The sequence below is a fragment of the Phyllosticta citriasiana genome (genome assembly GCF_038021145.1).
Source record: "Phyllosticta citriasiana strain CBS 120426 chromosome Unknown IWZ02scaffold_5, whole genome shotgun sequence".
Lineage (NCBI taxonomy): Eukaryota > Fungi > Ascomycota > Dothideomycetes > Botryosphaeriales > Phyllostictaceae > Phyllosticta > Phyllosticta citriasiana.
The window spans coordinates 298,396-313,839 of record NW_027117282.1 but is presented as its reverse complement, the minus strand read 5'-3'; the positions used below and the strand labels follow the sequence as shown (position 1 = coordinate 313,839).

The 15,444-nt window shown below is 54.8% G+C and overlaps 4 protein-coding genes across 4 annotated transcripts; 2 read left to right on the top strand and 2 right to left on the bottom strand.

The window, feature by feature from the left end:
* Positions 1-60: 60 nt before the first annotated feature.
* Positions 61-3,594, bottom strand: IWZ02DRAFT_447960 (MAP kinase-like protein). Its single transcript, XM_066767312.1, has 4 exons — positions 3,254-3,594; positions 3,126-3,199; positions 2,919-3,076; positions 61-2,872 (listed from the first exon to the last, which is right to left on the bottom strand). The coding sequence occupies exons 1-4, from the start codon at positions 3,442-3,444 to the stop codon at positions 449-451; spliced, it is 2,847 nt and encodes a 948-aa protein (XP_066623566.1). The 5' UTR covers positions 3,445-3,594; the 3' UTR covers positions 61-448.
* A 1,136-nt stretch (positions 3,595-4,730) lies between these two features.
* On the top strand, positions 4,731-7,285 carry IWZ02DRAFT_221810 (uncharacterized protein). Its single transcript, XM_066762831.1, has 3 exons — positions 4,731-5,749; positions 5,813-5,915; positions 5,962-7,285. The coding sequence occupies exons 1-3, from the start codon at positions 5,024-5,026 to the stop codon at positions 7,113-7,115; spliced, it is 1,983 nt and encodes a 660-aa protein (XP_066623565.1). The 5' UTR covers positions 4,731-5,023; the 3' UTR covers positions 7,116-7,285.
* A 4,611-nt stretch (positions 7,286-11,896) lies between these two features.
* On the top strand, positions 11,897-12,781 carry IWZ02DRAFT_221732 (uncharacterized protein). The gene has a single exon (XM_066762830.1). The coding sequence runs from the start codon at positions 11,948-11,950 to the stop codon at positions 12,563-12,565; it is 618 nt and encodes a 205-aa protein (XP_066623564.1). The 5' UTR covers positions 11,897-11,947; the 3' UTR covers positions 12,566-12,781.
* IWZ02DRAFT_221511 (chaperonin 10-like protein) lies at positions 12,714-15,033 on the bottom strand. Its single transcript, XM_066762826.1, has 10 exons — positions 14,445-15,033; positions 14,286-14,386; positions 14,180-14,235; positions 14,073-14,124; positions 13,984-14,024; positions 13,863-13,934; positions 13,694-13,808; positions 13,084-13,490; positions 12,980-13,036; positions 12,714-12,921 (listed from the first exon to the last, which is right to left on the bottom strand). Exons 1-10 carry the CDS (start codon positions 14,567-14,569, stop codon positions 12,862-12,864), a joined length of 1,086 nt encoding a protein of 361 aa, XP_066623563.1. The 5' UTR covers positions 14,570-15,033; the 3' UTR covers positions 12,714-12,861.
* Positions 15,034-15,444: the final 411 nt, after the last annotated feature.

Below are 15,444 nucleotides of genomic sequence, written 5' to 3'. Positions count from 1 at the left end.
CCGTCCCCACAGCCGCCAGTTGCCATATCCGACCATCACTCAAGAAAAGACATTGTGATCCTCTCAGAGCAGAAACTTGATTCAACCCAGTTGCAGTTTCATGCTGGCCTAAATACCCCCACCCCCCATGAGAACTAACTACATGCAAAGAACACAAGGTATATATGATACATTAACCGCTCAAGGGGTCTCGATGCGATAAAAACGGCAGCGATGAATGCCTTTGAATCCTCCTCCCCCCCCCGGTTAAGCTGGATCTGATCTCTGTCCAACCATCATTTCAGCCATGCAGCCTTGTTCATCCTTTGGCACGTAAATTCGTTAACAAGCAGGAAAAATGTACGCGCTCCGCTGCTTTGGAACGGCAGGAAAATGTCGAAATAGACGAAAAAGAATTACCCCAGAGCGCTCGACCCAAATCTTTTGCTACAAGTGGAAACCAAACCGTTTAGGCCTTGACGGCGCAGAATTCGCTTTTGAGCAAGTCGTCTGCCGTTGGCCTCTTTTCATGCTCAATTTCAAATGTCCGACCCAAGAATGTCTTGAGTTCGTCGCTTGTGTTTTCGGGAATTGTTGGAGAGGCATTCCCACCCGCTGCACCAATCCTGAAAATTGCTTGCAGTTGCGAACAGTCGGCGTGTGGATGTACACCTGTCAACATCTCAACAATCAGACAGCCGAGACTCCAAATGTCAGCCTTGCGGGTGTAAGCAGTTTGCTTGACAACTTCTGGTGCCATCCAAAAGACGGAGCCTTGGAGAGAGACGCGGTTGGCGCCCTTCTTGCCTCCCGAGGCATTGAGAAGCGTGCTGGCCTCGACGCGCTTGCTGATTCCAAAGTCGGAAATCTTGACCCGTCCCTTGTTGTCCACAAGGATGTTTGCTCCCTTGATGTCGCGGTGGATAATGTCCTTGGAGTGCAGGTAAGCCAGACCCACCAAGATCTGCCGCACAAAGTTGGCGACAAGAGGCTCGAGCAGCGGGCCGTAGTTGACGAGCATCGTTGCTACCGAACCGCCAGGAACGTACTCGAGGAAAATGTTCAAGTGCGTCTCGTCAGAGTTGGAACCAAGGTACTGCACGATATTTGGGTGTTTGAGTTCTCGCAGCAGCCCAATCTCGCGCTTGAGGGCATCCAGCATGTTGGCCTTCTTCGGATCAACCGTGCCGTTTGTGGGTAGTGCGACTTGCTTGACAGCCATGAGCTCTCCTGTCACAGCATGGAGGGCAAGGTATACGCTGCCAAAAGATCCCTGTCCAATCAGCGCGCCCTTCATATACTTGACGTTTTCCCACGAGTCAGCCTCAAGATACTCTTCCAACTCCGGGTCGTACTCCTCGCCGTCATCAGCCATGGCTTGACTGAGACGTTTGTTGAAGGAGTCGCCTCCTTCTTGACTGCTTCCAGCAAAACTGCTGCCGCCATCGTCAAAGTAGCTCTGCAGAGTCGTGTTGCCTTCGGGGTCGGTGATGGTTACACCATCGCCCGTCTCGGGACCGAAGGAGACGTACGACTTGCGAACAGACGAGGAATCTGTGGGCGACTCTTCTTCCAGCGGCTCGAGGACAGACGAGGTTACAGAGTCGCGATACTGGGGTGGTCCGAACGTGGTGGAAGGGAGTCCGAGCCGCATGACAGAGAGCGGCCTAAGGGATTTGGCTTGCCCCGACGAGGTAAACCAGGTGTCGGCTATGGACGGTAGTGGCGGGGCGTCTTTGAGACTCGACGCCACGCTAAAGTTACTCATAGTGCTGAGGCGGCTTGCAGCTTTGCTCAGCCTCCGTGAGCGCCTGACAGACATTCTGATTGTCCTGTCCATCTCCTCCTTTTCCACGTCTGGGAAGTAGGAGGCCAGGTCGGATGTGATGAGGTTGCTCGGAGGCCGTCCACCATAAAACTGCTTCATTGGCCGGTCCGGAGTCCTGCTGGCCGACCGGCTGCCATCGCCGCGCTCCAGATCCTTGGCAGTCGAGTTGATGTGGCGCTCACGCTCCTGTTGCGATGCTGGAGATAGTGGGTAGCTCACCGCAGCCAAAGACTCCCCCGTCAACTTCTCAACCTTGAGCTGGCTGTGTTTGCTGCTCGGTAGTATGGCATTCGGCCGGTACTCTTGCTGCTGTGATGCGATACTGGCAGAAGCCTTGAGCTGGTCATCTTCGGGCTCGCCGGCGTGGACCTTGCGCAAAATGAGCCTGTTTCTCTCCATCCTGGTGCGATCAGTGCACACGCGCAGGAGCTCCACATCACTGAGTTTGCGGCAAAGTGCAGGGTTTGGCTCCGTTCCGTCGAGGACGTAGAAGCAGTAATTTTTCAAATGTGCCTCGTTCAAAGCCCCTTTTCGCAGAACCCTAAGCATGATGTCGTCGGCGGTCCGAGCGCCATCGATTCCTATCACTGATGACCGACCGTTGTCGAAAATGACGCGAATCAAGGCCTTGTCAGCGGGCAGCGTGCTGCTGTTTGTCGAAGCGTCCTGACTTGGGCTTGCTCGTACGTGATTGAAACGCGCGGTTTGAGGAGTCTCGATGGGGGTTGTAGCCGCCCTCGGCCCTCGCCCAGATGACGAGCTTGCGCTCAGAGGCTGTGTGAAATACGAGTCGTCTTTCTTGTTCGAGGGTTTTGGACTGTACATTGTGCCATTAGAAGGACGAAGACTGCGGTTTTCCTGGTCGACTAACGGAGAGCTAGGTCTTGAGGGTTGTTTTCGAGCTTGGATACCCGCCGGGCCATATGTCCAGTCAGCGCCGCCAAGTTGCCTGGACATGCGCTTTTCTGGCCGAGACGTTGTCGAAGCTCCCCGCGAGGCTAGGACGGGCCTCGGCGAGCTTGAAGATTGCGTGTAGCTTTGGCTATCGAGTAGTGCGAGCGATTCCTAAAAACGTCAATATTGCTGGGAGCAATTGACAGCATACACTAACCCTGTTTGAGTTGCGCTTTGATGTTCGCCGGTACTCTTTATTCCGAAAGCGCTTGGCCTGAGAACCTATGCGCACTCGATCACCAATCTTTTTGATGCCCATGTCTTTGAGATGGGATTGATCGATCTCCATCAAGACCTCGCCATTGATGTTGTTTTCTGCCGTAGGGTTAGTGGCAGGAGAATTGGTCTGATTCGTGATGCATACCTTTGAAGAGGTCGACGTATTGACCGCAGTTTATGCTCTTCAACCAGTCGCCCACGCGATCCTCATCCCAGTTCCTGCATGACGGCATAAGTTGAGTGTCACCACTGCCGCGACGTGCTGTGTAATACCTGACAGAATCTGCTGTTTCGAAGGATTCCGAAAACTCGGATTCGGTCGGACTGGTGTATCTGGCGGTGTGGTGATCGGACGAAGGGGTCGGCTGCGGACGGCGATTCGCGGTACTCGGAGGGTAGTGAGAAGATGAAGGCGGCGCGGAGCTGCCCACGGGGGCAACGTACTGTGGTTTTGAGGCGAGCATGGTGGATTCGGCGAAGGACAAAATTCAAAGAGGAAGATTTGTAGGTCGAACGAGAGCCGGGTGGGGAACGAATGTGGCGCAGGAGCGTCGCAAGTTTGTGCGTCTCAATCACAGGGCGACCGGGACAGGATGGTCATAACACCATGGTAGGGGGGGGGGGGGGGGGGGGGGGGGTTGATGGATTGAAGAGGAGGTTTGTGGCGAGGCGGGAGCGGCGGCGTGTCGTGTCGTCCAGGTGTTTGACGCAGACACGCGGGGTCAAAGGCGTGAGAGCGGCGCGGACGTCTGAGGGATTGACGCAGCCGGAGGCGGACGGGAGGAAAGGTCTTGAAGTTGGGGTAGTGGTGGAGTTGAGGGTGGATCTGGCGTCATGAGGGAGGAGACGATGCGGTCTCCTGCACTGCACTGGTAGGGTCAAGTAAGTAGGCGTAGGGCGGTGGAGGCAGCGCACAAGGGAGCCGTGAAGAAGGCGCAAGGACGGAGCAGGGAGAGCGGGCGGCAGCTCGAGGTTAAGATGGACGACGTGAGGTGTGCGAAAGGGTCGCGGGCGTTGTCATAGGCTGGCCGACCATGCCCCTGTCCCATCTCAAACAGGCCCGAAACGTTAGCTTCACTTCACTGCGCTCGTGCCAAGTGGGAACGGGAACAAGCCGCGCACGACGAAGACGTGACCCGGAGGACTGCCCGACCTGCCCGGCCTGCCCGACCTGCCCTCGCGAGAGAGCACACAAGGCAGAAACATGGACAACCGAAAGAAGCAGAGCAGATGTGGACACGATGGACATGATGGACACGATGGACATGATGGACATGATGGACACGTCTCTACGAGTGGCCCCGTTCAACACCCTCGTCACCACCGCCGCAATCTCTCTCCACAATTCAGGACGACGAGTGGACGACCATCCCCAGATTGCAGCCGCCATCGCTTCGCTGCCAGAGCCAACAAACAAAACGAGTCCCCGCCGTGCAGCCCGCGTGTGGCCATCCATGCGCCACAGCCATCAGCCTCAGCGGGTGGCCGTGCGGTGCTTTCGGCTGGAAATGGCAAAAGGATCTGATGTGCATCATTAAGTGCAGCTGTCAACTACCCAACTGCTGTGCAGTCAGTCAGTCAGTCAGTCAGTCAGTCGGTCGGTAGCCAAGTCAAGATTGCGTGGCCGCCTGTTGGGCGTGCTAGGTGCTGAGGCCGCGGCCAGCCTGATGAAAGTGTTTCTTTCCATTTGCCGGCTTGCCGCCCTACCTACTTCTGCCTACCTTACCTACCTACCTACCTCACCTTGCCCAACCTGCGCATCGCCGCCCTCATCACCGTTGGCTCATCTCCTCCTTACCTCATCTCTTCGACCTCCTCCATCGTCAACACTGCCTTCACCCACTGCTCCACTTGGCCTCGCGCCGTCTTCCTCCCTTGCTGCGCCCCCGCTCGCGACCCCTTCTTCCACCTTCCATTCCCTCCTCAGCCTTACCCAGCCCCCCCTCAAACGACATGTGAGCATGATATAACTGTACCAAACATTTGTCCTTCTTGACAGCCACCGTTGCTCGACCATTTCGATCCTCTACCAAATTATCCACCATGGCATACGAACACCGCACTTACGATTCGACCGCCTACGATCTCTCCCGTCACGACTCGACCAACTCAATCACCCGCGACCATGTTTCTCCTGTCGACAGGCCGGGCTCCCGGCCTCGTTTGTCGCGTGCTCCCTTTTCTGACCGCTCTCAAAACTCGCCGCGCATCAGCCCTCAAGACAGTCAGCCCGTCAAAGAGGCGGTAAATGATCACCTCCGTCGCTCGGGTGCAATCAGCCAGCTCGACCCGTCCATCGTCGCGCAGATTACCGAGGAGGTCAGGAAGCAGGTCATTGATTCCCTTAGAGGACCCGGCCAGCAGCCGTCGCCAAAGCCATCGCCAAACCAGACCTCCGCCGATCCCCCGCGCGACGTCTACACTCCGCCGTCACCGTCGAGAAATGAAAACGAGTACCCGGTCTCGCCACGTTCCCCTGTTTCGCCCAGCTCCTCAGCCCAGGACCTCCATCGCAGGAGCAGCCCCAAAGAGCGGGGTGACCAGCTGGCGAAAAATGGCGGAGTTCGCGCGGCGTCGTCGCTTGTGGCTTCGGACCACGGATCGCTCGACGGTACCAACGCTCAGCAGCCGTCCCGCTCGTCGCCATATGCTCGTTCGGCTGAGATTGAAGAGACTGCCATTGAGAAGACGTGGCGGCCGCTCTTTGATTCTGAAGGCCAACCCACAGCTCGGCTAGGTCAATTCCTCCGAGGTCTTGCCCTGCATCTGGTGAGTGACACGGCAGATCCGACACAGTGGTAAGAGACGGTGATTGACGAGGCCCCCCCGCAGATCAACGACTATGAGCCCCGGCATTCTCTGGTCATCACCCCCGCAAAGATGCGCAAGTTTTACGACGAGGTTCGCGTCCAAGACGAAACATATTGCTGGGCCTGTAAGTCGAAACATGTTTCTCTCCACCAAGACGCTGACTGTCGCAGCCCTCTTCACCTCGCTCCCAAACTCCACCGTCTCCAAAATCTACCGAGATCTGCGCTGTGAACATCATTTGGTCCAGGATCAACTCATTGCTGTGCCCAATATTCCCGCCTTGACTCCAGAGGGCTTCAAGCAATGGATGACTCTTATGATCCAAGGACACCCAGACACCGAATACGAGCGTCTGAGCAAGGCCGTCATGAACATGCCCATCAGCAACGCCGACGATTCCAAAGAACGTTTCCCAAAAGAGTTATCGCGCCGCCTTTTCCCCAAAACGTCAAACATTGGCGTACGTCAGCGTTGCGCAACGGCCCTTTCCATCAACGGAGACATTCCATTGCGCACCACCTCATTCCCGCCGCCGCCGCCGCCGCCGCCGTCGTCAAACCGCCCCTCGAGCCAATCTTCGGGCGGCTTTTCACCGACTGCCAAACCCTCCTATTCTCAGTGGCGCGCCGAGTCTTTTGACACGGCCGTCATCTCTGAAGACTCGGATAATGAGCCGCCTCCTTCTTTCCCCATAGAACGCGAGCGCAAGCCATACAGTGCCAGAGAAGGAAGCGGCAAGATTTACGGCGACATGTCTTCAAGCAGCAGGGCCAGCACCAGCAGTACGGCCAGCGGCACGACGACAGGCAGCGCCCAACCCTTTACTGCCGCTGATTTCACCAATGCGACTCGCGTCCGCCGCGCCATGTCGACGCAACACAATCACGGCAGTGGTTACCCTCGCCCAAAGCCCGTTTTTGCCAGCGAGTATCCGCCGAATTCGATGCAAACTCGAAATTATCGCACTGGGTCAACCTCGTACGGATCTGCCCGCCGGCGCAGTCCATCCTTTAGCCATGGCAGTGAACGATTTGGGACTCGCTCCGAGCCAAACAATGTTGGTGACATTCCATCCTCCTACTACGCCAGCAACATCTACAGCGAATCTGCGGATGACGACGAGACCAAAAATGCCAGGAGATGGAGGGAATATGAAAATGCAAACGGCAGACCATCGTATGCTCCCATCAATCCTGGTCGTCGGACGAGCATCTACGAAGAAGATCAATTCCGCAAGCCTACGGCAGCTCCCATGAGCAGCACCTATGCCGCGCCAAACCCCTATTCCAACTATCCTCCGCCGCCGCCGCCACGCTACGCTTGAGCCACGCCGCCGACATTTGCCTCCCTTTTGCGCCCACGAAGATGATGACAGCGGTCGCTTCCACGCACGTTTTGCATCTTGCATCACGGGGCTGGTCCTCGCATAACGCAGCCAATCATAGAGCAGGTGCATCTATCTATTGAGATTTACGAATCGTCTTGTACCACCACCAACAATTGACCACACGCTTTGGCCTCTATCTCGTTGTCGCGGCGACTCACTTGCAATGCACAAAAACAAAATATACCCAAATGGCCCCTCCTCTTTCATGGATACTGATTTTTTTCGCCCGCTTGTTTTCTGCTACTTGATGTGTTTGACCAATGGATCCTGTCGCCCCTATCGTGAGATTTTAAGAGATTTTTGAACTGCTTGACGATGACACGAGTTGCTTCTCGAACGCTTGCTCAGCGAGCAAATTTGTCTTGTACCTCTTGACTGTGTCGCTGCAGATGAGGTGGTTTGTGAGTGTGGAGGTTTTGATTTCTGATGACGATATAACGACAACTCTTTTCTCTCTTCATTCTCTCTCACACTCCCCCTTTTTCTTCTCTTCCTGTTGAAACTTGGGATTAAGTGGGTCAACAGGGGGATCCGCAAGGTACACTGGGACTCGGATCTGGAAACAGATGGCCTGGCTGGGGTGTGTGAAAGACGCAAAGATGAGGAAGACGCGGGTTTGGATATCTGGAGGGGCGCGCGTGTTTGTTCGTTCGTTGTATGGCACGGCATTTTGATTTTTGGTCGAGGCACACTTTGTTTGGCTCTCTCTCTCTGTTTCTTTTCCTGCTGGCTTTCGACTCGATTGGATTGAATTGGATTGGCGATTAGGTAGATGATTGGGCGAGTTGTTATATTCAGTTTTTTATTTTTTATTTTGAATCTGTGAAATGAATGGATATGGACTTGGCTTTGATTGAAACTTGGCTTTTTTTGCTTGGCAGAGGGTTGAAGGTGCTTTTGCTGGTGTGGTCGGCACTTTTTTTTCCTTCATGTTGCTTTTCACCCACTTCATCACCACCACCATTCCGAGCCTCCTTCACCCGCACATTGACCATCCTACCACTAAGCACCCTCTTACACCGCCTGGGCCTGCCCTGCCCTGCCCTGCCTACCTACCTCTCTGCTCACCTACCTAGGTGCCCACATGATCTGACCTTATCCAACCGACCACGTCACTCATCACAACAAACAACCTAAGCCACACCCCTCACCTACATCACCTAACCCTCGGCCGCAAACAAGCCCGCCCGGTCCAAACTCCCCCACGCTTTTTCGCTCTCTCCCCCACGCCCGACCGACCGAGCATCCGTCCCTCGGCTCCCTCCCAGAGCCGCAACCGCAACCGCAACCCAACACGACAAGCACACCCCTGACACCGCGTCGGTTGCCAACTCACCAAATCAACAGACCAGCAACATTGCCAGCAGTACGGCGCTCTAGTGAAAAGATGGTAGGGGCGCTAGGGGACTTGATTGGCTGGCTTGTCTCGTTGAGCGTGGGGAACGAGCACAAGTGAGATTCCAAGGGGGGAGGGGGAGAAGCGATGGGGTAAATCAGTCACTTTCCCATTTCCATGAGAGGTGGTAGGTAGGCATGCTCGTCCCTCGTCTCTCATCTCTCATCTCTCATCTCTCGTACGAACAGGCGCGAATGAATGACCTTGGCTAGCTGTTGGAGTCTTGCCTCGGTCGTTGTTGGTGTCGCTGGGCTGGGCTGGGCTGGCTGTACTGTACCGTAGATTCGCAACTACAGCTAAGACACATCGGATGACCTCGTTGACATGGTTGTTTTGCCGGTGAAGATGGGCTGGGGGAACGTCGAGGAACCGAATCTGACAGTGGTGAGTAGCGGAAGAGGAGAGGAGGAGGAGGAGCGTGACGTCAGGCGGGCTCGCTCGCTTTGCGCGATTCGGGTCCAGGTGAGTTGAGGTGGGCCAGCGACACTATGTGGCTGTGACGTCGATGGGGCTATACCTTGGCGGTTATAGGATAGGGTAGGGTAGGGAAGGGAAGGGAAGGGGTGCTGATGGGTGGTGTTGACGATGCCCAATGACAGACTAAAACCCCCCCCCGGCTCAGAGAAGAGGACACGATGTAGTTGGAGGTAGTTGCATCATGGAAGGCTTGTGGCATATGTAGGTGGAGTGGGGAGGCGAAGAGGATATGTGGAGCAGACATAGACAGGCAGGCGTTTGAGATGCGCACTGGTTGATGGCAATAGCTGTGTACATATAGACAGACGTGTACCTGGCTGGCTGGCTGGCTGGCTGACGACGACTTCACCATCGCCAGCCAGCCGTTCGTTGGTGAGTGACGTGGAGACGCGGCAGGATTGAAAGCTGTTGTTTTGTGGTGTGGTCAGTGTTCAGTTGGAGGCTTTTTTTTTTTTCCCTAAATCTTTTCAAGTACTTTATTTTACTTTGCCGTCGTCTTCTCTCTTTCCCTCCTTCCGGCTGCGATTGTCGTTCGTTGTTGTCTCTCGAATTCCCACGAGAATTCACTCGACGGTCTATTTCGCTGCAACCTCTACTACGCCAGACTTCCCAAACACTGCTCTCTCGCCAAAGAACCACCAGTCGAACGCAGATCTCTGCGTGGATTTGGCATCTCCATTGTCCACAACCGCCTCGAAACGTCGTTCTAGTCCACCACCTCTCACGAACCATGCCGTCGCCAACGCCGTCATCAAACACGGCAAATTCTTCCTCCGGAACAGGCACCTCCCTCCGCCACCGCACACGCTCCTGGCTCCGCAGCGTCTTCCACCTCTCGCCCTCGCACGGGACATCAACCACAGCTCCCAGCGGCGGCGCGACATCTTCAACCTTCACCCCGTCATCCTTCTTCTCTTTCCCCTCGAGCGGCAACCACCATTCGACCGACAAGGGCAAAGCCAAGCGCGTGCACAAGGAAATGGGCGACGGCTACTGGGGCCTGGATTCCGGGGCCAGCGAGGAGAGTCTCGAGTGGGGCGGCAGCGGGCTGGTGCGAGGAGGCGAAGGTGTTGAGGGGAGAGATTGGGTGCCCGGGACGGCGCTGTGATGGCAGGACGGGTTGGAGGTTGAGGGGCCGTTGCGGATAGAGGACGAGTAGCCGAAGGATGAATTGAGAGAAGTTGCGGTAGAAGCATCGGATGAAGGACTAGACAAACAGAGTCGGGCATTGCTTGCACTCGCAACAGTGAAGTCACCGAGCGGGAGCCTTGGATGTCAGTACAGCAGCAACCCCGACACCCCCTATCCCATCCTGGCCCTGGCTGCGGCTGACTTGGCTGGCGTGTCCAGCAGATGAAGAACACGAACACTTTCCAGTCGCGACGCGCTTTTTCCTGTAAACCCGCGCATACATTACCTACCAGCATCATTGAGTCACGATCATCACACAACGTGACATGCTCCCAAGGAAACAAGAAGAGGAGGAGGAGAAGGAGGCTAGAAATGAGACACGATCTAATGCATGCTCGCATATGAGAAATGCACAAGGCCATATCCGCCGATCGAAAGGTTGCTCAGATCTCCGCGTCTATAGAAAGATGAAGGAATAACCAGGTTTGCGCCATCATGAACTGTACATGTTGCTTGACGTGTCTTTTGTTTGACGCCGTGCTTCCTCTCGGGTCGCTCGGCACTTGATCTGGCTTTGATACGCAACCCCAAATCCTTCCTCTTCCAGAAGAAACTTCCGCTCGTTTGTGGCGCGTGTTGTCGAATCGGGAAGCTAGCTCCTGCAAGCCGCCACTTTTTCGGTTTCGCTGCGAGTACGAGCAGAGGACTTCCAAATTACCAAACTAGACGGTTTGCAATGACGGATTGTGTACGTAGCCATGGTTTCTGCATCCACGTGAACCGTTTTGCGGCGCTTGAGGAGCTAGCAGGGTTTAGCCTTTCTTCTTGAATTGTGATGGTGATGCCCCTGAATGGGAGTGGGGTTGTGTTGGCGAGACCGAGCTACACCAGGCCGCGCTGCTGACGCGCTGCTGAGGCGAGTGGGAATGATGTGTTTTGGGGAGACATGGAAACAACGTGGCGGATATTGCTTGAGAGGAGGGAAAGGAGTCATGCTCTCAGCGGGACGAAGCGAAGCGCAGGTCAGGGAAGGAGTTTCAATGGGATGAAAGATCGGCCCGCCATGTCGAATCAAGTCCACTGCAAACGAAGCCCACAACCTCACCACCACCTCATCTTTGACAGCTTCTCCGCTGACAATGCACGAAATGGCTGTTGCGGGCGGAACCTTTCGCGTACCATATCCACATGCGGAAGCTTTCCTCCTTCTCTCTGTATAGCAAAGGTTTATTTAATTGTTTTCGTATCCCGATTATGAGCGTGTAAGAAGACGCCTGCGCCATGACATCTACAAATTCCTTCTGTACAGATTCTAGAAATTCTTGTCCCGCCGGTCTGTGCAACTGAACAACGGGATCTGAGCTGAACTGTCTGAGTTAGTGGTGAGAACCGCGCGTCTCCGTCGTCCGGGCTTGCCTTTCCCTACTTGGTAGAATTGCTGAGGATGAAGCGCTTGGAAAGCTTTGACGCTAGTTAATATACATCGTTGTTTGTCAACTATGCTTATGAGCCTTTTCATTTCAGTGGACTTGCCTTCGCTTTCGCATTTCAACGTTTCAACTTTGTCTGCTTAACCAGACATTAGGAAGCCTTTCCGTTCCTAATCCGTCACTCGAAAATCCGCTGCATGACGCCATCATTCTCGCAATCTCCTTCAGCCATCGACTCGACATGGACCTTGAATTTGATAGACTTGCGAGGCAAAAGCCTGAGGAAGAAAGCAAGGTTAGTTGCGCGTTTGACCGCATACTTCAACTAGTCTTTAATGAGGGCTTATCAAGCCCAAAATGCGCAGAATAGGGCAAATTACGCAGCAATGGAAAGCCAGACTCAACTAATCGCAAAAAAAGAAGCAACACCACGTTTCCATCCATCACCACCCAAGTACCGCGGCGTCATCTCTGTACCCCTGTCGAATACGAAAAAACCCCAACTTTCGCCTTTCCTCCCTTCCCCCCCCCCCCGGCAGGCCCGCCAGGGATCGCTTCTCTCGACCTCTCCTTGCTCATCCAGCTCGAACAACCAACAGCACGCCCGCGCTACGCCAACTAATCTGACCCGGCTCGTGCCGCACAGCAGCAGCAGCAGCAGCAACAGCAACGGCAACGGCAACAGCGCAGCCAAGCATTCATTCCTCCGCCGAAGTCAACCCTTCCTCAACCAAGTAAGCATGCTGTCCGCCAATCAATCATGCGTTATCCGGCGACCAGCCGAGCCGAGCTCAGATGCGCGGGGAACCAGGAGCGCTCTAACAAAGTCACAGTGCGGCAGCGACGACGATTGCGGCAAGCGCTGCCATGAAAAGATAAAAATGAATACCTCAAACCGGGTGTCCTACCGCAAGATCAACTCCCCTACGTCGCCAAATTCGCCCAGTTCCTGACCGGAGCATGCAAGTGAGGGTGTATGCCATGGACCGAGGGTTGGTGCACATAGCTGTATGTACATTTCTTCAGCTTCATCAGTTTTCTCCAAACAGCCCTCAGATCAGGGCGGTGGCTCGATTCAGGAAGCTTTTTGTATAGAGATCGCGCAAGTGAAGATGTTATGATGGAACGAGGTCGTGATAGTGTTGACGTTGATTGAATTGATCGCTCGCGAGACGCCCCAATCTCCGTTGGAAAAAGACGATAAGGATGTGCTCGATGTTCGAGTCAGGACACATGGATTGGAAGGTGACTAAGAAAGATCCAGGACCACGCGCCCTTTGAGCGTACCAGATTCCATCTCCTCAAAGACCTAGCAAACCCTATTGTCAGCAAACTAAGACCGAGCGTAGCTAGCTTAGGAGACTTACCTCGCCCAACTTTTCCATCTTCTCTACGCGATAATTTGATTTGACAATTCCTCTACTCTGTGAACAGAGTTAGCACGTCATTCAACCAGGGGGCTCCAACTTACAGCAAACTCCAACACTTCGTCTGCGTCCTTGCGGTCTCCAACCGCCACGCCAACGATTTTTCTTTCAAACTTGATGAGGAACTGCGGAAACGCCTTGGCAATGGGGACGGGCTCGTTGACGGGAATGCCGACGCAGGCAAGTGTGCCTCCGAATCGGAGCATTTCAAGAGCACTCGCGTAGGCAGCATTGGAGCCGGTCAAGACGATGACAGCGTGAGCACCCAGTCCGCCGGTGAGCTCTCTGACGCGATCGGGGATCTTGTCGCCAAGCGACAGTGGCACGAATGCTTCGCAGCCGGAAGAGAGGGCGAAGGACTCTTTGGCATCTGCGTCGATGCCAATGACACGGAATGCCATTCCCTTGGACGCTATTTGGGCAGCCACATTACCAAGACCACCGCCGACGCCTGCGAGTGGAGCGTTAGAAGAGACTTTGACTGGCAAGAGAACAAGAGACGCGATTGTGAAAGTGATCAAGGGCGATCATCGGCCGAACAGGCAGTGAAAATTCTTATGCGTCAAAGAAATGACAGCTCCCTGGTCTCAACGACAGCCCCCAAGAGCCACCAGTGGTGCTACAAGGTACCAAAACCACTTCGAGAGGACTAACCTAGAAGGACGACGAATTCTCCACTACGAGCGTTGCTTTTGCGCAGAGCTGAGTACGTTGTCACGCCTGCACAAAGCATGGGAGCTGCATCGGTGTCGCTAAGGCCGTCAGGAATCTAAGGAAAAGGTCAGTCATTCGCTTCACTACTTGCGAAAGTATATTGACGTGCCTTGGTAACGTAGTTTGCAGGTCCCACAACATATTGTTGGAATGTTCCAGGCGTGTAGTAACCACTGATTTTCTGCGACCATGTCAGTCCAGGCCATGCTTTCTTCCGGATCGCAACCGACCTGATTGAAGCAAACTCCATCGTGGCCGGCACGGCAAGCCGCTGAACGGAGTCAATCGCCTGGCTTTGGAAGAATCGTCGTTTACTTACGGCAGGAGTTACAAATGGCGCTGACCCATTTGATACCAACCCGGTCTCCTACCTGAACTCCGGTCAGTCGAGGTTTTGCTTTTGCTTGTGCAAACTCAAATATGTACCCGAACAGTGGACAAATCTTCGGTGCCAGGCCCTAGCTTCACGACGCGGCCAACGCCTAGAGCAAAGTCAGTTGGGTTTCGAGTATATTGCAGCATTTTGACCGACCTTCGTGGCCTCCGACTTGATTCTCTGGGGTTGGATACGGAAGATTGGCCCAGCTATTCATCATGATGCCATGGTCTGAAGCGCAAACACCGGAGCATGATCTGGGCAGGTCAGCTGTCTGCAGGTAAGATCACCATCAGTTTGCAGAAACAAACTTACAAGTTGACAAGAACCTCGCCCGGCCCAGGCTCTGGCATGTCCAGCTCCACCAGCTTGGTAGAGTGCGTGCCTGGTTTGTCGTAAACGATTGCTTTGTACTTTTGGGGAAGCTCGGGAGCGGCCATGATAGTTGTCGAGATATCAACAGATTGGGTCTAGTCTGAGAAAGAGAGGCGGGGAGCGGGAGGAGCAGATGGATATTTATACATGTTGTGAAGGATTGAGGATGGAGCGGCCTTGGGAAGTGCCCTGCAAGTAGATTGGTCGCATGGCACGTCGGGAGCTATGTTAACCTCGTCTTGTCGGAACACATGGGGCGCGGCGTCATCGAAGACACACAGCCTACGATTGCGGTAGGGTAAGTAGTGCGGGGCGCGGGGAACTTGATGGCGTCAGTGGGGTTCCGGCTGCTCTACACCATTGCCAATTGATCCTTGACGTTAGCTTAGCACGCCGCTCGGAGACGCGCGACGTCCGTTAGCCGACTCTTTCTGCTATGCGGGGACAGATGTTTTGACAGGACGCTGTGCCCGCTGCTGGTGTGCTACTGACAGCGCCCACACGTGGGGATCATCCCTCTAGCGGTGTTCCCCGTCTGTCGACATGGGCTGGCCTATGCTGGAGAAGCCTCACTTGTCGACACGAAGGTTCGACGTGCCATGGAGACGATTGGATCGAAATAGCGCTGCCTTTCGTCATTTGCGCATGTTGCGAATCGCCACGATGCCGTGGTGCTTGGCTGATCGCAAGCCTGGGTTTTGCTTCTCCATGAGGACAGTCAATTCCTCAGAGGCGGATGGCCCGTGAGGTACCCAGCATTGACGACCATATTTGAATGCCATGCGAAACCCCCTGTTTCTTTCAAGACTGACTTCTTTCTGGTCCGAGTCTGCAGCGGATATGACAAGACGAAGAGTTTCATGCGGCTCGACGACGGGTCCAGCTGTTCGCAATTCGAGAAGAGAGCGAAACGGCCAATGGAAGCCTCGTGACGCAGCAT